At 39.4% G+C, this 19,799-nt stretch overlaps 1 protein-coding gene across 3 annotated transcripts in view; it reads right to left on the bottom strand.

The window, feature by feature from the left end:
* Window positions 1-19,799, bottom strand: part of ctdp1 (CTD (carboxy-terminal domain, RNA polymerase II, polypeptide A) phosphatase, subunit 1) — a 130,654-nt gene that overhangs the window by 24,187 nt on the left and 86,668 nt on the right. For 2 of the 3 annotated variants that reach the window (XM_088601146.1, XM_088601145.1), the window contains exon 13: window positions 2,716-2,859. The exons of the other annotated variant lie outside the window; for it this stretch is intronic. In XM_088601146.1, coding sequence (XP_088457272.1) covers window positions 2,716-2,859 — 144 coding nt within the window. The remainder of the gene's footprint in view (window positions 1-2,715; window positions 2,860-19,799) is intronic. 3 annotated transcript variants of the gene reach the window in all.

Here is a 19,799-nt window from a genome sequence, read left to right as displayed (position 1 = left end):
CTTATACGGAAAGATGAAGAACTCTGAATACCTTTTCTTAAATGAGATGAACAGTCATACTGGAAATTAGGAAACCAATGCAACCCTAGATCTTTTCCTCATCTTACTATGGATGTTGGCTAGTTTTATCAAAAGATCTTACTCCCTTTCTGCAACTTCTCTTCTGCAACAAAGGAGAATGCCTACATTAGAAAGTTCCATTCCATAACCTTGTGATGAGCAGCGTTAAAAATGGGAAGATTACTTAATCTGACATCTGAAACACAACACAAAGAGGCAGATGTACTATTACAAAGGATCCCAATGGGTTACACAGCCTTTCATATCTACAGTCATTTTTCAGGATTCTAACTTTACATTTTTAAAAGATTACACATTGGGATACATTCAACTCCCTTGATATAAATAAATGACTGATAACATATGACTGGAGATTGCTTATGAAAAAAGGATTCCCTTCACATTCATTGCCCTAGAGCAATGTTCTCACAGTGCCAGCTGAGAGACTCCTGGGAACAATATCCTACTGAAGGCTTTACAGCAGAATTTATTTTACTTTGGGGAAGAAAACACATCTATCAGGAGAGATACATCGCTCTCTCTAAAATGTAGAGTCTTTTTCTTTTTGAAGGATTGAATGGACATAGTAAAGACCTCTTTTGTTTCTTGGGCATATATTTTGGTGTTAATTGACCCTGCTCCAAGATCTTTAAAAAGTCTACACCAGAGAAGTTCTTTGGGTTTTCTTTGGTAACAGGCTTATATGGCTTTTTCTTTTGTCAGACGTATTGAACCAGAACCCTATGACTAACATGTGACAGGAGTCCAAAAAACATGGAAAGATGACAATGGCCAATCTCCATAATACTGTATTTTTAATATCAATTCAGAGCTACAAGGAGGGATATGGTGTCGGTCTTACTCTTTTATCTCATGGAGGATTTGATGCAAGAGACGGCCAATATGTAATGTGATTAAAGAATTTACATTTCACACTGAAAACTCTGCAGCAATGCACCCTGTAAAAGGAACGTCTTAGGAGCTATTCTCTTCACACACACAAACTGTCTTTATCTGCACATTAATGTCAAATACCGTTTACAAGTCTAGTTATTTTAAACCACAGAATCCTGCTGTAATACCTTCTTTTCAACAACCATGAAAATCTCAAGATGGCATACAGGTACATCAACAAATTTACTCTGTACAACAAACACTGGACTAAAAGCTGACTGCAATTCACAAAACTGTTCAAACGACCACAAGCAGAGTTTTTGTCATAAGTACAAGGCTGGGAAGGAGAACAATATTTTTAACTGGAATTCCTGAACTTACCAATATTTCTTGTGTGCTTCTTTTATAAGGAAATCTGTATTTTTTTTCTGAACAGTGTCACAATTATAAAATTCAGTCTGCATAGGGTGTTGCGAGTTGAAAATATTGCTGCTACGTTGACTTTTCAACTGTTTTAAAAAAGGATATGCCTCCCTTCTGCATGACCAATTTTTAAACTAAAACCTCAAACAAAAAAGTATACTTACATTGGGAAAAGCAGAACACCAACATTTTTACAGAATAATTCATCTTCTTTCCTACTAACACTACCCATTCGATTTCACTAGTTCACTGTGTATTTTTCCATCTGTCATTGAAAAACACAAATATATGCACCTTTTGAGAAGAGGCCCAGAATAAATGTGCAGAGTCTAAAGATGCTGATTCACACTGGCGATGAGAAGGGTCAAGGTTCATGGAAAAAGTAAAATATCAGCACGGACCAGATAAAATATGATTTTTTTCATATAACTAGTCACTTGACCTCTTGAAATAAACCTGGAAAGTACCTTTTTTATGAGATTTATTTATTTCCACAGGAAGTACAGTCAAAATTCTAATTTCTTCAAGAAGCTTGCATGCACTTTGGCCAATCGGAAAGTAACACTCAATCACCGTTACTAACACACCCATAAATCTGAAGGATCAGTGGAGAGCACAGGTCAAGACTCTAAGGATTCCTAACCAGAGGTTTGGGAATTCAAGTCCTTACTGCAGACACTGCTGTCGTGTCCTGAAGCAGAGTGCTTTAAGCCCAATTGCTCCAGTCATCCTACTTGTAAAATAGATCCCAGAATTACTGGGTTTAAGCCTGTGAAGACACTGCCTCACCTATAAGGGAGTCGTGTACTCTCAGTCTGCTTCATACTACGGAAACTTGTAATACACCAGGCTAATGAGCTCCAAGGCTTGATCTTAGACTTAACTTACTTTTATTGGACATTAAACGCCAGATTGGAAAGGTCTGGGGCCAAAAGCTTGATTTGCCATTTGTAGCTTTTGCAGCTGAAATTGCCCGGGTCCCCAAAGTTTGCAGCAAGGGTGGTCTGTAGACGAGTGCTGCGGCCTGAGCCGATCATGGGACTTGCAGACGGCCCGGTCATGAAAAATACATCCTCTGAAACGGAACGGTCAGTGAGACCCTCCTATAGAACAGCTTCCACATTAGACTTTCATATTGAGAATCAAAACCAAAAAGCAGTCTGAGAGCTAACACTAAGAACGTGCAAATGTTCGTAAGAAAAGGTCTCTGCCAGATCCTTGTTGTTTTACAAGAACAAGCAGGGGAAAGGAGAGAGGTGATTTCAAGTCCCAGAGAGCACTTTGGGAGAGTAACAGCTGCTTACGACTTGCACCGTGCCCTCTCTATTGCCCAGATACCTGCGGCCAGGGGGGTGGATCGTGGAGCTGCAGAACTCCATCCTTCCGGTCCAGTCTGGAGCGGCTCCACCTCCAGAGTCTGTCCGCAGGGGCATCGCTGTTGTGTTGGGAGGGCTGGCGGAGATGCTGCGCTGTATTTGATTCCTCAAGTCCCAATAAAGAAAACACAGAAAATTTCGAATTTCGATAAGACAGCTCATCTGCCTGCTGCAGTCAGTTGCCGTAACTGAGATTAATTTAGATTAAAGTACCGTTTAAAGGGAGAACAATCACAGACACAATCCAGTCCTGCACAATGCTGTGGGGAAGTTTTTTTTTTCCCCGTAGAAAGAAAATGAGCACCGGAGAAATTTTCTGACAAGCCACATTCCAGAAGTTTAAGCGGTAATGCCTGAAAAGAGTTTCCACTCTTCAGACACACATCTGTAATAGGATTCTCTTACTCCAAAAATACACTGATAGTCAACTTATAAACAATGATTAAGTTAGTTAGCTGGCATATTCCAGAAACTGGATCATGAAAACAACATATAATGTTTATAAAGAACACGCCAAGCCCTCCAGTTTGTTGTCTATGGAAAAGGGTTTGACATTGGCGTTGTCCAGCGTTGTCATTTTTATGCACCCTTTATATTCAATTCAGTGTCTTCAGAGTTTTATAAAACTCATTCAACAAACTGGTTTTAAAAATAAAAAATGTAACAGTTTCATTGGTACTGAGTTCATGGAATATAAGGTTAACACATATTCAGTACTGGTTAACATCCGTGTAATCTTGTAAAATTTCAGAATTCTGGAACTAGAAGAACAATAAGACCTCTTGACCTGGTACGTGTAGTTTTTTTTCCTCATTCTCTCACTAACAGCGGCTATGAGGTTGAGCCTTAGAAACAAAATAATGAGTTTCGAAGACTCTTGTCATCAAGACTGTTTAATGAGCCATAATCTACACTTTCAGGTCGACCTGATATCTTCTGTGGCCAATCTTTTGAAGCCGAACTGTGCTCAGTTTATCTGACCTTACCTTACCGAAATGAAACAGAGCAGCTCGCAGTAAGGACTTACTTGCTAGGTGTCTGCTGTTGAAATTAGAAACTGGAACCTTTGGCTTCAGGACATGAAACTGCAGACAACCTCACATTTCTCCAATATTTTCTAAGAAAAATTAATATATATTTTTCTGCTTCTCCCAGTTTGGAATCAACTGAAAGAGATGAAGAGTAGATCTAAAAAAATGGGGCATCCAATTGCATTTTTCTTTGATAATACAGGGGATGAATGCATGGCTGAAGGAACTCTGAGTTATAATAGCAGACTGGATGAAAGCAATATCAGAAGACAGCTTTCTCTGTGTCACAAAAGTCACGGCAGAAAAGTGTGCTCTTTGATCAAGTCAAAAAAAGACCAATTAACAAGACAATTATCAGCTGTGAAAAGGTGGAAAGATCAGATACTATGTATGGCTCAATGACTACTGTGTGAATAGCAATTGTGAACTTAAATACAAAATGTGAGGGTATACTGTAAATCCCAAATTCAAATGCAAACAAGCTTGATTAGAATGACAGGGATGCCAAGCTAGAGAATTTGACTTACAGATGCTCATTATCCACCTGCACATGTGATAAACAGGCTCGTTTGTTTTTGTTTTCGTTTTCATGCTGTGTCATTAAGATAAGCATGTTTAAGAAATACAAAACATCCCTACTTCAGATTCTGACATTCAAATGAGCCAGTGATCATATGAGCCAGGGATTTAACCAAATACTTGTGAAAACAACTTGTGATTTTTTTGACAATGTTCCTCTCATGAATTGTTTGATTGAGTGCAGCAGCACCCGGTCACATAAATACACATTAAAAGTGGACACAAACACAGATGTCCTTCTCAATTAGCATTGTCCTTCTCAACTGTGTGACAAGTTGAGAAACTTTGACAGTTTTATTTTCATTTATAAGAGGAATTGTGTCACCTTTCCAGTTTTCAATTTCTGCTCATCAAACTACTGTCTTAACATATTTTATGGCAAAGCAGTTCCATAATTAAATCTGAGAGTATGTAACTATATTACTTTTTAGAGACTTGGTTGTGTGCTACACACAGGAAATCACGTCCAACCATTAAAACCAGTCAATTTTTACACATTTACAAACCTGTTCTCAAAGTTTCACTTGAGAATAATTTTTCTGAGTGATTTTCTGCAGATCTTCAGCAAGGCTAGGCCTGGTCAGTACTGGGATGTAACAAAGACCAAGAGGTGGTACTCTTCTCTCTGGACCAGAATTTCCAAACCAGTGTTCCATACCATACTGGTACCATATTGCAAATGAGACATTAAACCACAGTCCTGACTACTTGGCCATTAAGGAACTCATGGAACTGTGTATAAGAGAACAGGTGTTAACCTCAGTGTCCTGGCTAAATCCCATTCAGTGCTTGAACAATCCAGTTTTCTTAAAGTTCCCAATATCTCCAATATATAAGTTACAAATGAGAGGAGGCCATTTTGGATCTCCAACCTCTTTAGTAGATAGTAGCTATGACAGTAGTATTAGTGCCCTGGATCAAACTACTGAACCCGCTACATGGGCTACATAGCCTCCTCTTGCTTAAGAAACATTCTTATGTTCTAAAAAGTTTGCTTCACCTTCTAGGAGTGTGAGAAGCTTGGATTTGAGACGTTCTTTAACACTCTGAACACGATATAGGGTCACATCACCCCTGCTGCATGCAGACTTACAGTACACTGACTGGTGTTTCTATAAAGAAAGTGATAAATGAATAAAAGCCAAGATATGTGCCAGCAATTCAAACTAGGACGAGAAAATGGATAAAAAAATGTAATTGGGCACAACACAAGAATGGTCTGTAATCCAACAATGCAACATACTAGCCTAAGATAATCATTAACGTCGCATTAGTATTTGTTTACTTTTTCATTCATCCAAAAACAATCTTCATCCATTATTCCTAAATTACACTCGCTCAGGATCTTTCCTGTTCATTCATTGGTGTTTTCTGAGGTCGTCACACCAAGAACAAAACAATTAAAATTATATATATTTTTTACAACTCACACATTGAATTAGGCTTTTATATCCAGTATAAAACCTTCTTAGAAGCTACAGTACATAACATGGCAGATCATCATTCATAGTCTTTTATGTCCACTTTTAATGCGAACCAACTGAACTGTAAGGTTACATCACCCCAGTCTAGAAACAGAGTAGATGTAGAATGATTAATATGTTCATTTTGACTGTCTATGGAATAGGAGACATGAAACCTTTTAATTTATTAGTTTAATTTCATGCAGAGGTTTACTGAATCTTAATGTTTGGGATGCAAAGCTAAGTAGGCTGCAATTCATCTTTCATTTTAAGGGACAGTGCCCTGTTAATTCTTACGATGTCCCAAGTTAAAAAGTCTGCTCTTAATTGGTTTGTTTGATAGTCCTCACGATACCATTTTCTATAGCTGTTTCAACCAGTAGCATTCAAAATATACTCACGGACTTCCAATGTACTGTCATCAAAAGGCTCTGTCTCTCAGCACATTATAGATAATACAAATTCTCCATCCCTTCATCCCTTCATAAGGCCTTCATTTACGATGACTAAATTATCTTTGCTCAGTGTGCCAAATAATGATTTAATTCACAAGAACATCCAATTAAACACTTCCCCTCAGTATTTCTAATTTTTTTTTCTACTGGATTTTTACTCTTGGGCATAAGAAGCCAATTATGAGGTGCATTAATAAATGATCCAACAAGCCTGATTACAGTCAATCCAAGCCTTTCTGAAACCTATTTAGCTGTTCTACTGGGGATGCTGTGGCCAAGACATTAAACCTTATGTCTTTCAAAGATGAATTACAGCACAGAAGAAGCCCCATGACAACTCCTACAAATGTTTTCTGTGTAAAAGAATAAGGCCAACGTTTTATTTAACAATTGCTGCACCCAGACTCTGAACGGCCACCAGCTCAAATCTTTAATTCTATACAAAACTATACTATACTACTGTACATTACAACTATTGTATTGTCTTTAAAACCATTTCAGTAGCTCCAGACTAATGTTAATGCTGGAGAGCAGTTTAAAGTACAGATTTGGCTTGATTCCACATAGCTGACAGACATGAAAATGAGAACCCCCCCCCCCCAAGTGGAAATAAGAGAACAAGGAGCACGGTTGTCGGGGAGACAAGAGGGCAGGTGGAGATGTACTGTAAGTGAAACAGAGAATGCTGGGAAGGGGGCATTTCTAACATGCGTATAAACTTAGTTTGGCATGTCTGAGGGTTACTTCTTTGTTTTGGAAACATTTTATTGATAGAGATGTTTATAACTTCTGCCCCATGTACTGTGCATCTGACATTGTTATAATACGTTTCCTGTTTTGCACAGAGTGCAAAAACTAGAGGCAAATACACTTGGACTTTGCCACTGGAAATTTATTTTGTGGAATTTACTTTTGCAGCAATTAAAAAGGAGTAAACCCCCACACTGTCACTGTTTCCACAGCCCCACACAGCAAAGTCTGTTTCACACAACTAGTTTTTGGTTAGTTTTGGGGGTGTCAGCTGGCTTCTTGGCATTCACAAACATATTGGAAATGCTTAATGGGTTATAATCTCGCATTTGTATAAATCCGTTATGTCTCTGGGAAGACACGTTTCAGCCTCTGTATGCTGCCAAGTCTGTTTGATGACTAGTTATTATAGTGATAACACAAAAGGAAAAGATGGAAAAGATTTGGACAAATGCATGACCTTAAGCTGCAAGGGAGAAACTGAAGAATTTTCACATTTTCAAAATCTGCAGCAACAGCAGACATGAAACCATGTCTTTTTTATTTAATTTATTTTTGGTTCTAACCCTCCCAGAGAGTTTAACTGGATTCAGTACTCTGGGTAGATTACAGCCCAATGATCTGAACCTCATCATAATGATCTTCTATAAGACAGTGCTGTGATCAAACACTTTAAGGCTAGAAATGAGCCTCAGGGCGATAACGCTTATCTCTGCATCGTCGGCTTGTGAAAGAAAAAATGAGGCGTTTTTCTTGCAAAGCAAAGAAGAATATTTGAAATGGATATCTGACTAATCTCTGCTGGTCTTCTTTTTCCTAGATCGAACACTAAATGCTCATTCTGCCATTCTCTGTATCACACCAGAGGATTTTGTAACTGGAATACTCTGCAATAATCCATACCTCTCTGCTCTCTGTCATTTCTTGGAAAATCTCCATAGCTACCCACTAAACACATACCAGCTCCTACACTGCTCAGTTCCAACCTTGATTCACCCTTTAGGCTTTTCATGTCTGTTTGTATAATGCTGCAGGTTTTCTACTTGTTTGGGAAAGCAACGTCTTCGCTAAATAACTACATCCAAGTCATTAAACCATAAAGAAATCAAAGGTTGGGTCCTCTCTGATCTTTCTCTAGTTTACTGGAGGACTGAACTGAATTCCCAATGCAGATGCATGGAAAAAAAACAGCAGAAGGGAAGAAGAGAGCGTGTGGCCCTTTGAACAGTTCTTTCCTGGATCACCCACAGGTGTAGCACTGGCTGCACTAACCCAGGGAGCTATTTACTCCAACATGCTGCATTTCGATATAACATGCTCATGAGGCCATCTGTTTAGCAACTAATAATACAGCAAACAATAATAATGGCAACAACAACTTCCATCCACCCATCTTCTCACTGCTTCATCCAATTCAGCCTCATTTTGAAGCCAATTAACCCAGCAATATGTCTTTGGACTGTGGAAGGAAATCGACGCAAACGTGGGGAGACCATGCAAACTCCACGCAGACTGTACTCCAGGTCGGGAATTGAATCCAGGACCCCAGCTCTGCGAGGCAGCAACGCAAACCCCTGTGCCACCATGCCACCTCAACAACAACACGCAAGACATCTTTTGCAAGGCTTTTTGCAATGGACCAAAATCTATATTTTCCATGCAGACGGCACAGCTAGAAATAGCGCAGGTAACAAACGAGATGACGTATGAACCATTTCATTGGCAACGGTTTCATTAGACATAGAGGTTTTAGCACCAACATCTTGACAACCTTAATGTGATTGCTCGAAGCTTTGCCTGCAAATGTTAAATCTTTAATGTTATTATACAAAAGAACAAGTGTTTCTTCAAGAGCGTCAGCTGCTTAGCAAATGACGGAAATCAAATTATTTAAGGAGCTATGCAGATGGAGAGTCCTAATGCAAGCTGATTGCAATCACAAGTTACAGATAGAGAAAGGCAATACCGTGAGAGCTCAACTGGCATAAGCAAAGCACAATAAATGGGAACTACTGATGAAGCAGACAGGACATCTACTGTCCTGGATCAAGACTGATAAAGACAGGCAAAGCCACAGACTTGAAGAAGCAAAACGGTTGGACAAAATGTCTTCTGAATTAGTGACCTTACATAATTGCTAACAAAAGCAGCACTGCCCTAATGTTTCTGCTACATTTCCCTTTGATTTGTAATTCAGTAACCTCATAATTATCCACATGAGCACCATGAAGAGATGAAGGTATGAAGCACAGAAACAATGTATATGGCTAGATGGAAAAAAAGGCAAGACTAAAACTGCCAGTTCTACAGAACAAATCAACGAGATACCTCAGTTCTGTGTGTCTGAATTATAATCAAGAAAGCTAAATCTAAAACACACCGATATATTTTTTGGCAAAAACGTAACATTTTCATACGGTAATTCACTATTTTTTGTACTTTATCATTTTTTTAGGAAAAAATAAATTTAAATGACAAAACACCAAACAATGTCTAGCGGAGCTCAGTGGTATGTGAAATATGTCAAAAGCCATCCTTCGAGGAGAGCAAAAGCTCTTTCCGGGCTGGACCTCTGAACAGAAGTTACAACACACTTTCCAGAGCTTCCTTCAGGGGAAATTAAACAGGTGCCAGTGGAAAGCACTCAGTTGAGAAACACGCGCCAGAAAGCTTCTGAACAGCACAGGTACAGAATACCACACCCACGGATCCAGGCCCGTGAGAAACAAATGCCGCAAGAAAACACAGGACCACACCGACTTTACACACTGCCGGCAAATCGCTATAAAGCCAAGCAGCACAGATCAGTTAAAAAGAGCATAATGGAAGTGCGCCATGTGACAATGTGAGGCACAGTTACCCGCGGCGACAGTATCCCTGTCTTTACTTCCTTGACGACCATAAGTCACGACTAAAATGTTGTCACAGCAGGCCTCTTTTGTTAACAGAACACTTTTATGAATCCTCACTTATTGTGATCAGTTGGTACAGTATATTACATTTATTCTTCCAGCAGGGAGTGAATGTCATCATTAGTGCGCCGAATGTATTTGTCTTAACACTCCACCTGTGTGAAAGAGCCATTTGGTGATGATATTTAATACACTTAATGTCTAAACAGGCACAGAATCAGAATGACAAAAGGACTTGAAGTATTTTGCAGGCAACATTACTGACAATTGTATAAATATCTCCTCAGTCTACTTCTACTTTTTCTTAAAAGAAAATCTACTTGAAGACACATTTGTTAATAAATATGAGCAAATAAAAATACAAAACAGAACAAAAAATGAGCTGCATTAAGTTTTGTTTGAAAGGCAGCTGTTTGAAATGCAATTGGAGAACAGTGAACGTCTTAGCTCTTTCTATACATCATTCACAGTAGAAAAGACTTTCAAGTCTAGGAACAAAAAAGAACTGAACTTGCCTTGAAGCTAAACGGGTTGCTTTGAATGTACTTTGATACAAAAGCCATTTAAAGGCAGGTAAAGCCATCAAAGTAAGCAGAAATGAGCAGAATACATCATTATCTGTACTGCATTGCATAATTAAGAAAATAAAACATGATTGAAACATTCTAATACTATGATGGGCAGAGTAGCAGAAAGCAGGTATTTCTACAGCAGACAACTCAAAACCCTTGAGAGGCAAGGAGGGAGTTTAAAGACATGATTATTAATTTGTTTTCCGGAACATCATGTCATCATACCAACGGTTTTCTTTTCACTTTACACCAGTGGTTCTCAAACTGTGGTACGCGTACCGGCAGTGGTACGTGGAGTGCCGCCAGGTGGTACGCCAAAAGACCCTGGAACTGTGTCGTGTGCGCTGAAAAATCGGGACGGGTTTTCATATTTTGTATTTTGTATTTTAAACGTGACGAAATACGCAGCCTACGTACTGCGATACAGTGCGCGCTAATACTTCAGTGGGCACAAGAGATACTCTGTAACTCTATACCACTCTATAGGAATGCGTGCTACGGATGCAAGTGAACAATTGTATTTTAAAAAAGCTACTGTATCTCCAGCAAATAGGGAGGAAGGAGAATGTGCGTAATTTTGGACCAATGCCAAGTTGTAAACACAGGAATGCATAGAAATATGTGCTACGAACGCTGGTAATCTTGTGAGCACAGGAAAGCGTGATAGATAACAGAAAAATATTTAAGAACTGTTCTAAGTTAATTTGAGAAAAATACACCGAGCGTCTCTGTGTTTCGCTCCCATGCGCATGAAATAAAAACTTTAAATAAATACGGAAAAAAAAACGGAAACGCAGAAAAATGCAAGCTTGAGGATTGCTAAAGCAGGTAAGCCACACTATTTTTGAAGAACCGTATTTACCGTTGGCAAAAGAGCTGACACATATTATGTGTGGAGAAAAAGCTGCTAAACAGCTCGACCTGCTGTCCCCTCCCCCTGAAAGACACAGTCACTCATAGAATTATTGAAATGAAGGATTATATCAAAAGTACACTGATAGAGCGTGTTAAAATGAGCAGATGTTTTTCACTGCAATTAGATGAGTCTGTAGTCGATATGGCCAATTTGCTCATTTAAGTTAGATACGAGTTTGAGGGCATGTCCCATGAGGACTTTCTGTTCTGTAAACCGATACCAACAGGAACTACAGGAGAGCACATATTTCAGCTTCTGAATAAATTTATCGAAGAGAATGGCCTCGACTGGATAAAATGCGTCTGAGTTTGTACAGACGGTGCTAGAGCAATGACAAGCCGACATAACGGTGTAGTTGCACGAATTAGAGAGGTTGCTCCAGAAACTAATGGACGCATCGCAACATCCACCGCGAGACCTTTGCTGTCAAGAAAATGCCTGACGATTTAATATGTTAGACTCGGTTGTGACTTGTATCAAGGCTCGAAAAATTAATTCACATCTGCTTTGCTCAACTAAACAGGCTCACCCCTCTCACTGAAATGGTGCTTTTTTATTAGTTGTTGCTACTGTTTTTTTTTCTGTAAAACACTTTGAGAAGCCACCTTTAAAGGCGCTATATGAAATAAAGTTTATTATTATAATATGTATTATATGTATGTGTGAGTGTGTGTGCACGCGCGCTCATGTTGGTCATTGAGAATTTCTGGGGTTCCTATGAAAAGATGACTTGTAGGTGGTACTTGGATGCTTTGGTTGGATTAGGGGTGGTACTCGGTCCAAAAAGTTTGAGAACCACTGCTTTACACAAAGCTCTGTATGCATTGTACGTCGCCCTTGATGAAAGCAACTGCCAAGCACATCATTGGCATGTTAAACTATGCAAAAGAATAAAGCAAAAGGAGGTCAAACTTGTCAGTTTAATTTCTGAGTACTCTGCAGCTTACAGTACAAATGTGTAAATTGCCAATAAACACACAGAATTAGTTTTGTCTTCCACAAAGGGCCTGATGTAATTCAAGCTCCACAGGTAAGCCACTGCAATTTTCTGGCAATAGAGATAAGATTGTTTCCACAATAACAGCAATGACTTCACCAACCTTTACTATGTATTTCTCAAACTACAACTGATTTTTTTCCCCCAATATCTGGGATTCCAACAGTAAAGCTGGTGCCACAGAGGACCACTGCTGGGGAAGAGTTAGAAGGGCTGAATTTGAAAGAAGTTGCAGCTTACGGATTGATAGCATTGTAATGCTGGCTGAAGACACAAGATGACCCCCGATACTTTTCCGGGCTTGTAAAAACATACTGCTCTTTCTCGGCAAGGAAGAGCTGGCAAAAGAAGGGAAGAATGGCAGATAGTAATGGCAAGAAAAATCAAAGAACGCAGAACAAGACTCAGTTTGCGTCCTGCTTTTCCTCTTTCTTCCTCTCCCTCTTACTGCATTTTTTATTGAATTCTTTCTCATTCCGCTGTGGCAAACGACATCTCGTTTGGCTGCAATACCGAGCTAAGGCAAAGCTACTGAAACGTGCCCAGAGCCTGGCTGTGCCCCTCAAACCCACTCCTCCAACATGACAGCACAGGTAACCGGCCTGTTCCATAGACCACTCGCTTGACTCACTTTCCCCTGTGCCCTGACAAGACAAATGCGAAAGCACGTAAGATTTTGTTACTTTGACATACTGTACACGGGCAGCAGTGGAGAGATGCAAGCGCAAAACAATTAAAAATAGAAAATTAAAAGTACAGTTAATTTTCTCTCGCAATGCACTATATGTTTTAGTCTTAATGAACAGCATTATTCTAAATTTATCTGCTTTGATACCTGCAATTGCCTACCTTCGAGAGTTTGTACAAAATTTGAGTTTTTTTCAAAAAAGTTTTTGTTATACAAGAAGAACATGTAATCGGCAAGGCCAAGTGCCTTTGCCTCTCATACTGTTTGACAGATTTGGCTGACAAAACATTTGATGCGTTTTTCCATCATGGCCTCTGACACAGATGCAGCTGTTAACCTGTGTCCAAGCACTGACACCGACATCAGCTGCAGCTTATTCAGTGTAAATTCCCCTCATTACCCCTCTCAATCTGTTAGAAAGTACTGTATTTACACCGCACTGAACTGATTTCAATGTCTCCTGACGAGCATGACTATAACACACAGCAAATGTGAACCCACACATTCTGCTTCCTTGGCCTGGAGTATAACAAGGACAGGATTCCATTCATTACAAGAGGGTAGAGGCACCTATGAGGCACCTATGAAATAAAAAAAAATAATGTCACTTAATGTTTGCTCTGTCTTACAAATGAACCTGCTGCTTTATTGTCATGTCATGTCATGTCATTTGCCAAACCGCTTTAAACCACACGGTTGCTTTACTGCCCACATTTCTTATTTAGTTCCTAGACAGGTGCTGAAATGATTAAAACTGAGAACAGGAGACACTACTCAAAGGGTTGTGGGAGTCTGGAACAAGCTACCCAGCCACGTTGTCAAAGCTGATGTCATTGTTTCTTCAAGAAGCAGCGAGATGAGATCCTGGATCAACTGGAACCGAACATGCTAGGCGGGCAAAATGGGCTCCTTTTGTTTGAAAACTTAATTCCTTACATACAACACAGCTTTACTAAAAATACACCTCAAAACTAAAAAACAATTTCTGAAATCTTAAGTTGTTTCGCTGGTGTCTTGGAGTTGAATATTAACACAAATATCCATCTACAAACAAAATGCTACACTCCTAAATGTTTCAGACCTAAAAGGGAAGTGATGCATTCGACACAGACAAGGTTTTCTTTTATTTACAGTAACTTTCTGCTCAGTGTCCTCTATTTGACCTAGACTGCTTCATCCCCTTCAAAGATTGGAAAAAAACCCAATTAAAGTCATAGAGACTCTGGAGCAAGTGCTGTCTGTGTTGTCTCTCCAGTGCATAATGGCAATTAATGGCTTAGTCTGAAAGGTGATTGTGCCCAAGTTATTAGTATGTGGAAACTGATTTTTAAGACACATGAAGAGGCAACAAAATGAAATCGCACAACTGCTAGTTTTAAACATGCTGTTTACAAAACAAAGTTTAGGAAATCATATTTCTCATGTTTTTATTGGAAAGAAAACAAGCTCACTTAACTGTGATATTTTGAGCATTTTAGCATTACCTTTTAAGCAAACTGTACTAAGCCTGTGTTTAACCTTAAAAAAAAACCATAAAATATTCCTAAATCTGCAAGAACGCCCACTGCATCCACACCTGTAGCCCTGCATTCTTCAAAGCTTATGTGTTGTCAAAAAGTGTAAGACAGAATAAATGACTTTGGAAAGTGAAGCTGAATTTTAAGGACTGATCTGACGATGCGCGTGCTGCCATGGCTGCACAATGATGCATTTAATTAAAATAACATTCTGCTTGTAAAGGGCAGGAAGCTAAAGAACCACAGAAATCTCATAGAGCTTTATTTGAAGAGCCGTTTCCATGGCAGTACACCTTAGCAACAGTTTCCTATCAATTCCTATTTCAATAGAGGAAAGTGAAGCCAGCTTCACTTCATGACATAGCCTGTGGCCGAGAATTTCTATCTTTTGCTGTGCATTGGGAAAGAGCTTTAATGACCATTGATTGACAGAGGGGAAGGAATAAAAAGGTCTGAAAGCTACAAAGCAATTTGCCTTGAGTTGAGGGTTTTACCCTATTATACAGTCAGCAATGGTAAGCAGGAACATCAAGATAGGCAGCAAAGTGACCTCTGGACCTGTAATGTGAACAATTTGTCTCTTTTGAAACATTGTTTCAGTGGTGACTTAAAGAAGCAAAGTGGCCATCTGCTTGAACTAGGAGCTACTGACACAGTAAACACAGCCTGTTCTTTTCAGAAGAGCAGAGGCTGAGAAGTGCACATATCCGCAGGACAGAGAGAGGCTTAGTGCGTTAGTGTGTTTACTGAAAGAAGCCACTGCTTAAACAGCGAGAATAAAATTAGATCAACTGCTGCCCAGTGTTTTTCCCCCACGTGTACAAATATTACGCAATAACGGTTAGTTGTACAATTGCTGTTTATGATTTATGAAATAACAGCTTTCATTTTTTCCCCCCACCTTCAGTTTCCAGCTCTGAAAATAATTTTAACAAATTAAATACAATTATCTGCCTTCAGCTTCCTGTGAATTTGGCAGTTTGAATGATTTCCAGGTGGGTGGAGCTCTAAGATAAGGAAAGAGTTGTTTCATCCCATAAATTAATTGCTTGCTTAAATCATTCCAACAAAAGAAAAGTGTTCTGAACGTACCTCCAACACAAAATCCATACAGTCTGAGAAAGTTGCACCACCTGAAATAAGTGCGTTTGAGAGCTCTGAAGACGCACACATCTTTCAGTGTCTATCTTAGCTGTACCTTCAGAAGTGTGTGCTATCAGGCTCTGTGCAGGGAGGGCTCTGCTGATAACCCACTCAACTTGTGTGCTAAGCTGCTTTCCAGTCAACCAGAGGAAATAAATCTTCCCACACCAGGCAGAAGTGGGCTGCCTTGAAAAACCTTCAGAACTACTGCACTTCTGAAACATAGTTCCTCTTTATTGCATTCAAGATCATCCTGCAGGATTACTTTGATGCAATAACCAAAACATTTCTAAAAAGAACAATCAAATAAAATTGCTTCAAGTGAATATTCAGTGTACGTGCTGTCCAAACTATGCTCAGGGAGACATTGCTGGTGGTTAAAAAAACAAAAATGGTGGTTTGTCCTTCCCATTTGTGCAACGTTCCACAAGTGTGTTCAACAAGGGCAAGTAGTTTAATTGATTGTGTCAACCTGTCACATCAACAAACTAGGAAGAAGACTAAGGGACAAGAACATAAGAACTTTAGAAAGCCCGATAACCAAGAGGAAGCCATTCGACCCATGTAGCTTGTTTGGATTTTAAGAGTGATCTGAGGATCTCATCCTTTACTCCTTACTCGAAGGAGAAGGGACCAACAGAATTGGACATTCAGACTTGTTCCAGACTCCCAGAACTTCTCAGAAGTTTCCACTTGTGTCCTGGCTGTGAGGAGCCCATGAAAGAAGCAGTAAGAGAAAGAGGAGATGTGCAGACATCTTGAGTGCTGTCTGCACCTGCTACATCAACCAAAAATATCTTAAAAGAGAGGGAAAACCGACAGGCACTGCTCTCTGAGCAACGAGCGGTATCTGCAGGTTGTAACATTGTTTCTCTCTCTCTGCGTAACACAATAAAGCACACATTTCCAGGACACACTGCCCCCACACACAGCTCACACACTTATTAATACAGTTTTACAAGACTAATGCCTAGATCCATTTAGCACACTATCCAAAACAGCTCTTTTCTTCAAGTCTTTTCTACAGATGATTTGAAAATCACGTCACCAATTGTGGCTAACCTATTCAATTTTCAAAGCGCTGAAATAAATCTCTTTTTTCGCTAATATTCCTTTCCTTTTAGTTTAAAGCATCCCACAGAAAAGTACTGACAGAGGAGACAGGTTGAAGATGTCTAATGTTGTCTCCACTGACGCCGATGGTGTGGGCACTAAAACTGGAGCACTGTACTCACCAGCCATTCTCACTGAGCCAACAAACATACAGGAATCCTCCAACACCCACCAGTGACTTCAGAAAGCTGAGAATTTCAATCTTTCAAGCAATTGAGTAATTTCCCCACCAGGATGAACATTTTTATTTTTTAACAGCAATGGGCCCTTTTTTAAAGCGCAATGGGTTTTTTTTCCCCCACCCAGAGACGAGTTTTCCTGTGATATAAAAAGATCTCGAGAGAAACCTAATGAAACTTACCCATCACTGAGTTAGTCAGCATGGTATCTACTTGCAAACAAACCTCAAGTCTTGTTATTTATAACTACATGAAGTGTATGAGGATAACAGGCATCCATTGAACAAGAAATCTCAGGTACAAATGACAGAGAGAACTACCCTTCAAAGAATACTTAGAATAGTACTGGTACAAACATTTAATGACATACAGCAGTACTTTGGTTCCATGCAGAGACATCTAAAGGGCAAGTATACTGTATCATCATAATGCTAGCATTATCTTGAGAAGCTGGAAATATATTCTTGTATGTGAGCTAAGTATGTGGTTAAAACTATGCACTTTCCTCATATCATTATAATGAACATCTCATCTCACAGAAAGGGAAACTGGGCATGCTGATGAGAATGTCAACATGACATCGCATGTGGTTGGTAATAAAAAGCATCACGGCAAGTAGGGTCTTGACCATCTTTACAAAGCTGAAATACGTGTCCTGTTGTTAATGCAACAGTGCATGTCTGCATAAAAGAGCTACGTCACCTCAGGGTTAAAAGGACGGGGACTGGCTGTCAGGCTTCTGCAAAATATGGAATCACGACTCATGAAGAGAAAGGTCAGAAAGGAAACTATCAGAAGTCTCACAGTTACTGGCGGGCATGGAGATGATACTGAGGGTGACCCGTTACAAGGACGATATTCGAAAGGCCAAAGGTAAAGGAGTCACAGTGAGGGGCAGCAGGACACAGGTCTCCAAGACAAGAGGCAAGCAAGACATTTCCCTCACTGCAAACTTCAGGAAAGGGCATTTGAAAACTGTCAGATACTGTATCATACCCTGTATTTACAAAAAACAGAGGTGTGCAAATGTAGAAAAGCTGTAAAACATGGCAAAACAGTGATATTTCACCATGCAGTTCATCAGTTTTTCAACTTACATCAGAGGAATGCAATCAATATAGCACAACAGGATATCTTATTCCAGACTGACTCGTCTGCAGACATTACGGATGCAAGTTTATCTTGTAAAAAATGACACAGTGAGTCACAACACACCAGACACAGAGGTGATACTACATTAGCAGTAACCTGAAAATTACGTATTATTGTTTTATAACTGAAGCACAGCTTGTTGATGGCTAAGAAATGACTAATGCATACTTAGTGCATACCTTATTAGCAAAACCTGTGGGTAAAGTTCACTACACTCAAAAGGAATATTTGGTGCCTTTGAAGTTTTTTTTATACCCTTCTCCTGATCTGTGTTGTTCTGAAAGCTGTCTTTTTGGTTGAATTCTTGCTTAAGATACACTACCAGACTGAGGACCCTTACAGAGACAGGAGTGTTTATTCTGTAATCTTGTGAACTTGTATTATTGCACACAGAGCCAACTGAACTAACTGTGTGACTTGTGAAGGACATTTTGCGCACCTGCACTATCTGAGGCTTACCATGGAGAAAGAGTAAACACTCGTACAGTCAACATATTTGAATTTTTAAATTTATCTTTGCAGACATTTAACTTCACAAGTATTCAAATTGGGCATCCAAGTTTTGCTTAAAAATATTCACTTACGAACTGCAGTATGTAGACAATTATTTACAACTCAACTTGATGGGACATCAATGGAAGGGTGTAAATATGTTTGCAAGGCACTGTGCATGCACTTCACAAGAACTGAAATAAAAATCTGTAGAACTGCATCTTTCAGCATGCTTACCAAGCATTTTATATAAACTAATTGAACATGTTTCCAGAATCATGTTCAAGAATGGTTGTACTGTAGGGCATTTGCAAGAAATGTCATGCAAATCCCTGACATTCCAGACAGGATATTGAGAGCAACAGTTAGTCAGCATGACTATCCAAACCCAAAGCATGAAGAGGAACAGAAGCATCACTAAGAATATATAAAAGGCCAGACTCATGCAGTGAAATGCTAAAAATAAAAGCCAAATGATATGAAGTACTGTAGAAAACTGTGCACATTTCAGTTTAGACCATTTTAAATAAAACCCAGCTGTAGAACTGACAGCTGGCATGTATGCTCTCAGGGCTGGTTTGATTTCATTACTGTTAGTGACTAAAGAGGAAGGAAGGACCACTTGCGTGTAAAAATGATCTTAAATCCTTTTGGTTTCTAAGGGCTTAATGCTAGTCAACGTGCTATATTTTAGCACAGCTGATCAGTAAAAAACGATTTGACCTTGCAGACAAGACTGTCACAACATTCAAAGATCTAATACCTCACAGACGTCAAACTTCAGCCACCCTGATCTTGGAGGTTGTTGATGCTCTCTTATTTTCCAAATGGCAAATCTATCGATTACGACTAAAGCTGACCTCATGTGCTTTTGTTGGGTCATGACAAAATGGACCCCTAAAAAAAGTGGTTCATGGAATATGGATGTGGAGAGACAAAGGGAGATAAAAATGTCTTTTGGAGATGAAAAAGGAATAGTCAACCATGTTTCCACTGTTAGTAGCATTGCTATCTACTAGCCCTATTGTGTTAGATCTCAGAAGCTTAGCAAGGCTGGAGCTGGTCAGTTCTAGGAATGGAGACCTCT

Source organism: Lepisosteus platostomus, chromosome 12 (genome assembly GCF_059453375.1).
Source record: "Lepisosteus platostomus isolate fLepPlt1 chromosome 12, fLepPlt1.hap1, whole genome shotgun sequence".
Lineage (NCBI taxonomy): Eukaryota > Metazoa > Chordata > Actinopteri > Semionotiformes > Lepisosteidae > Lepisosteus > Lepisosteus platostomus.
The sequence above is the reverse complement of the archived record's forward strand: the minus strand, read 5'-3'. Positions and strand labels throughout refer to the sequence as shown.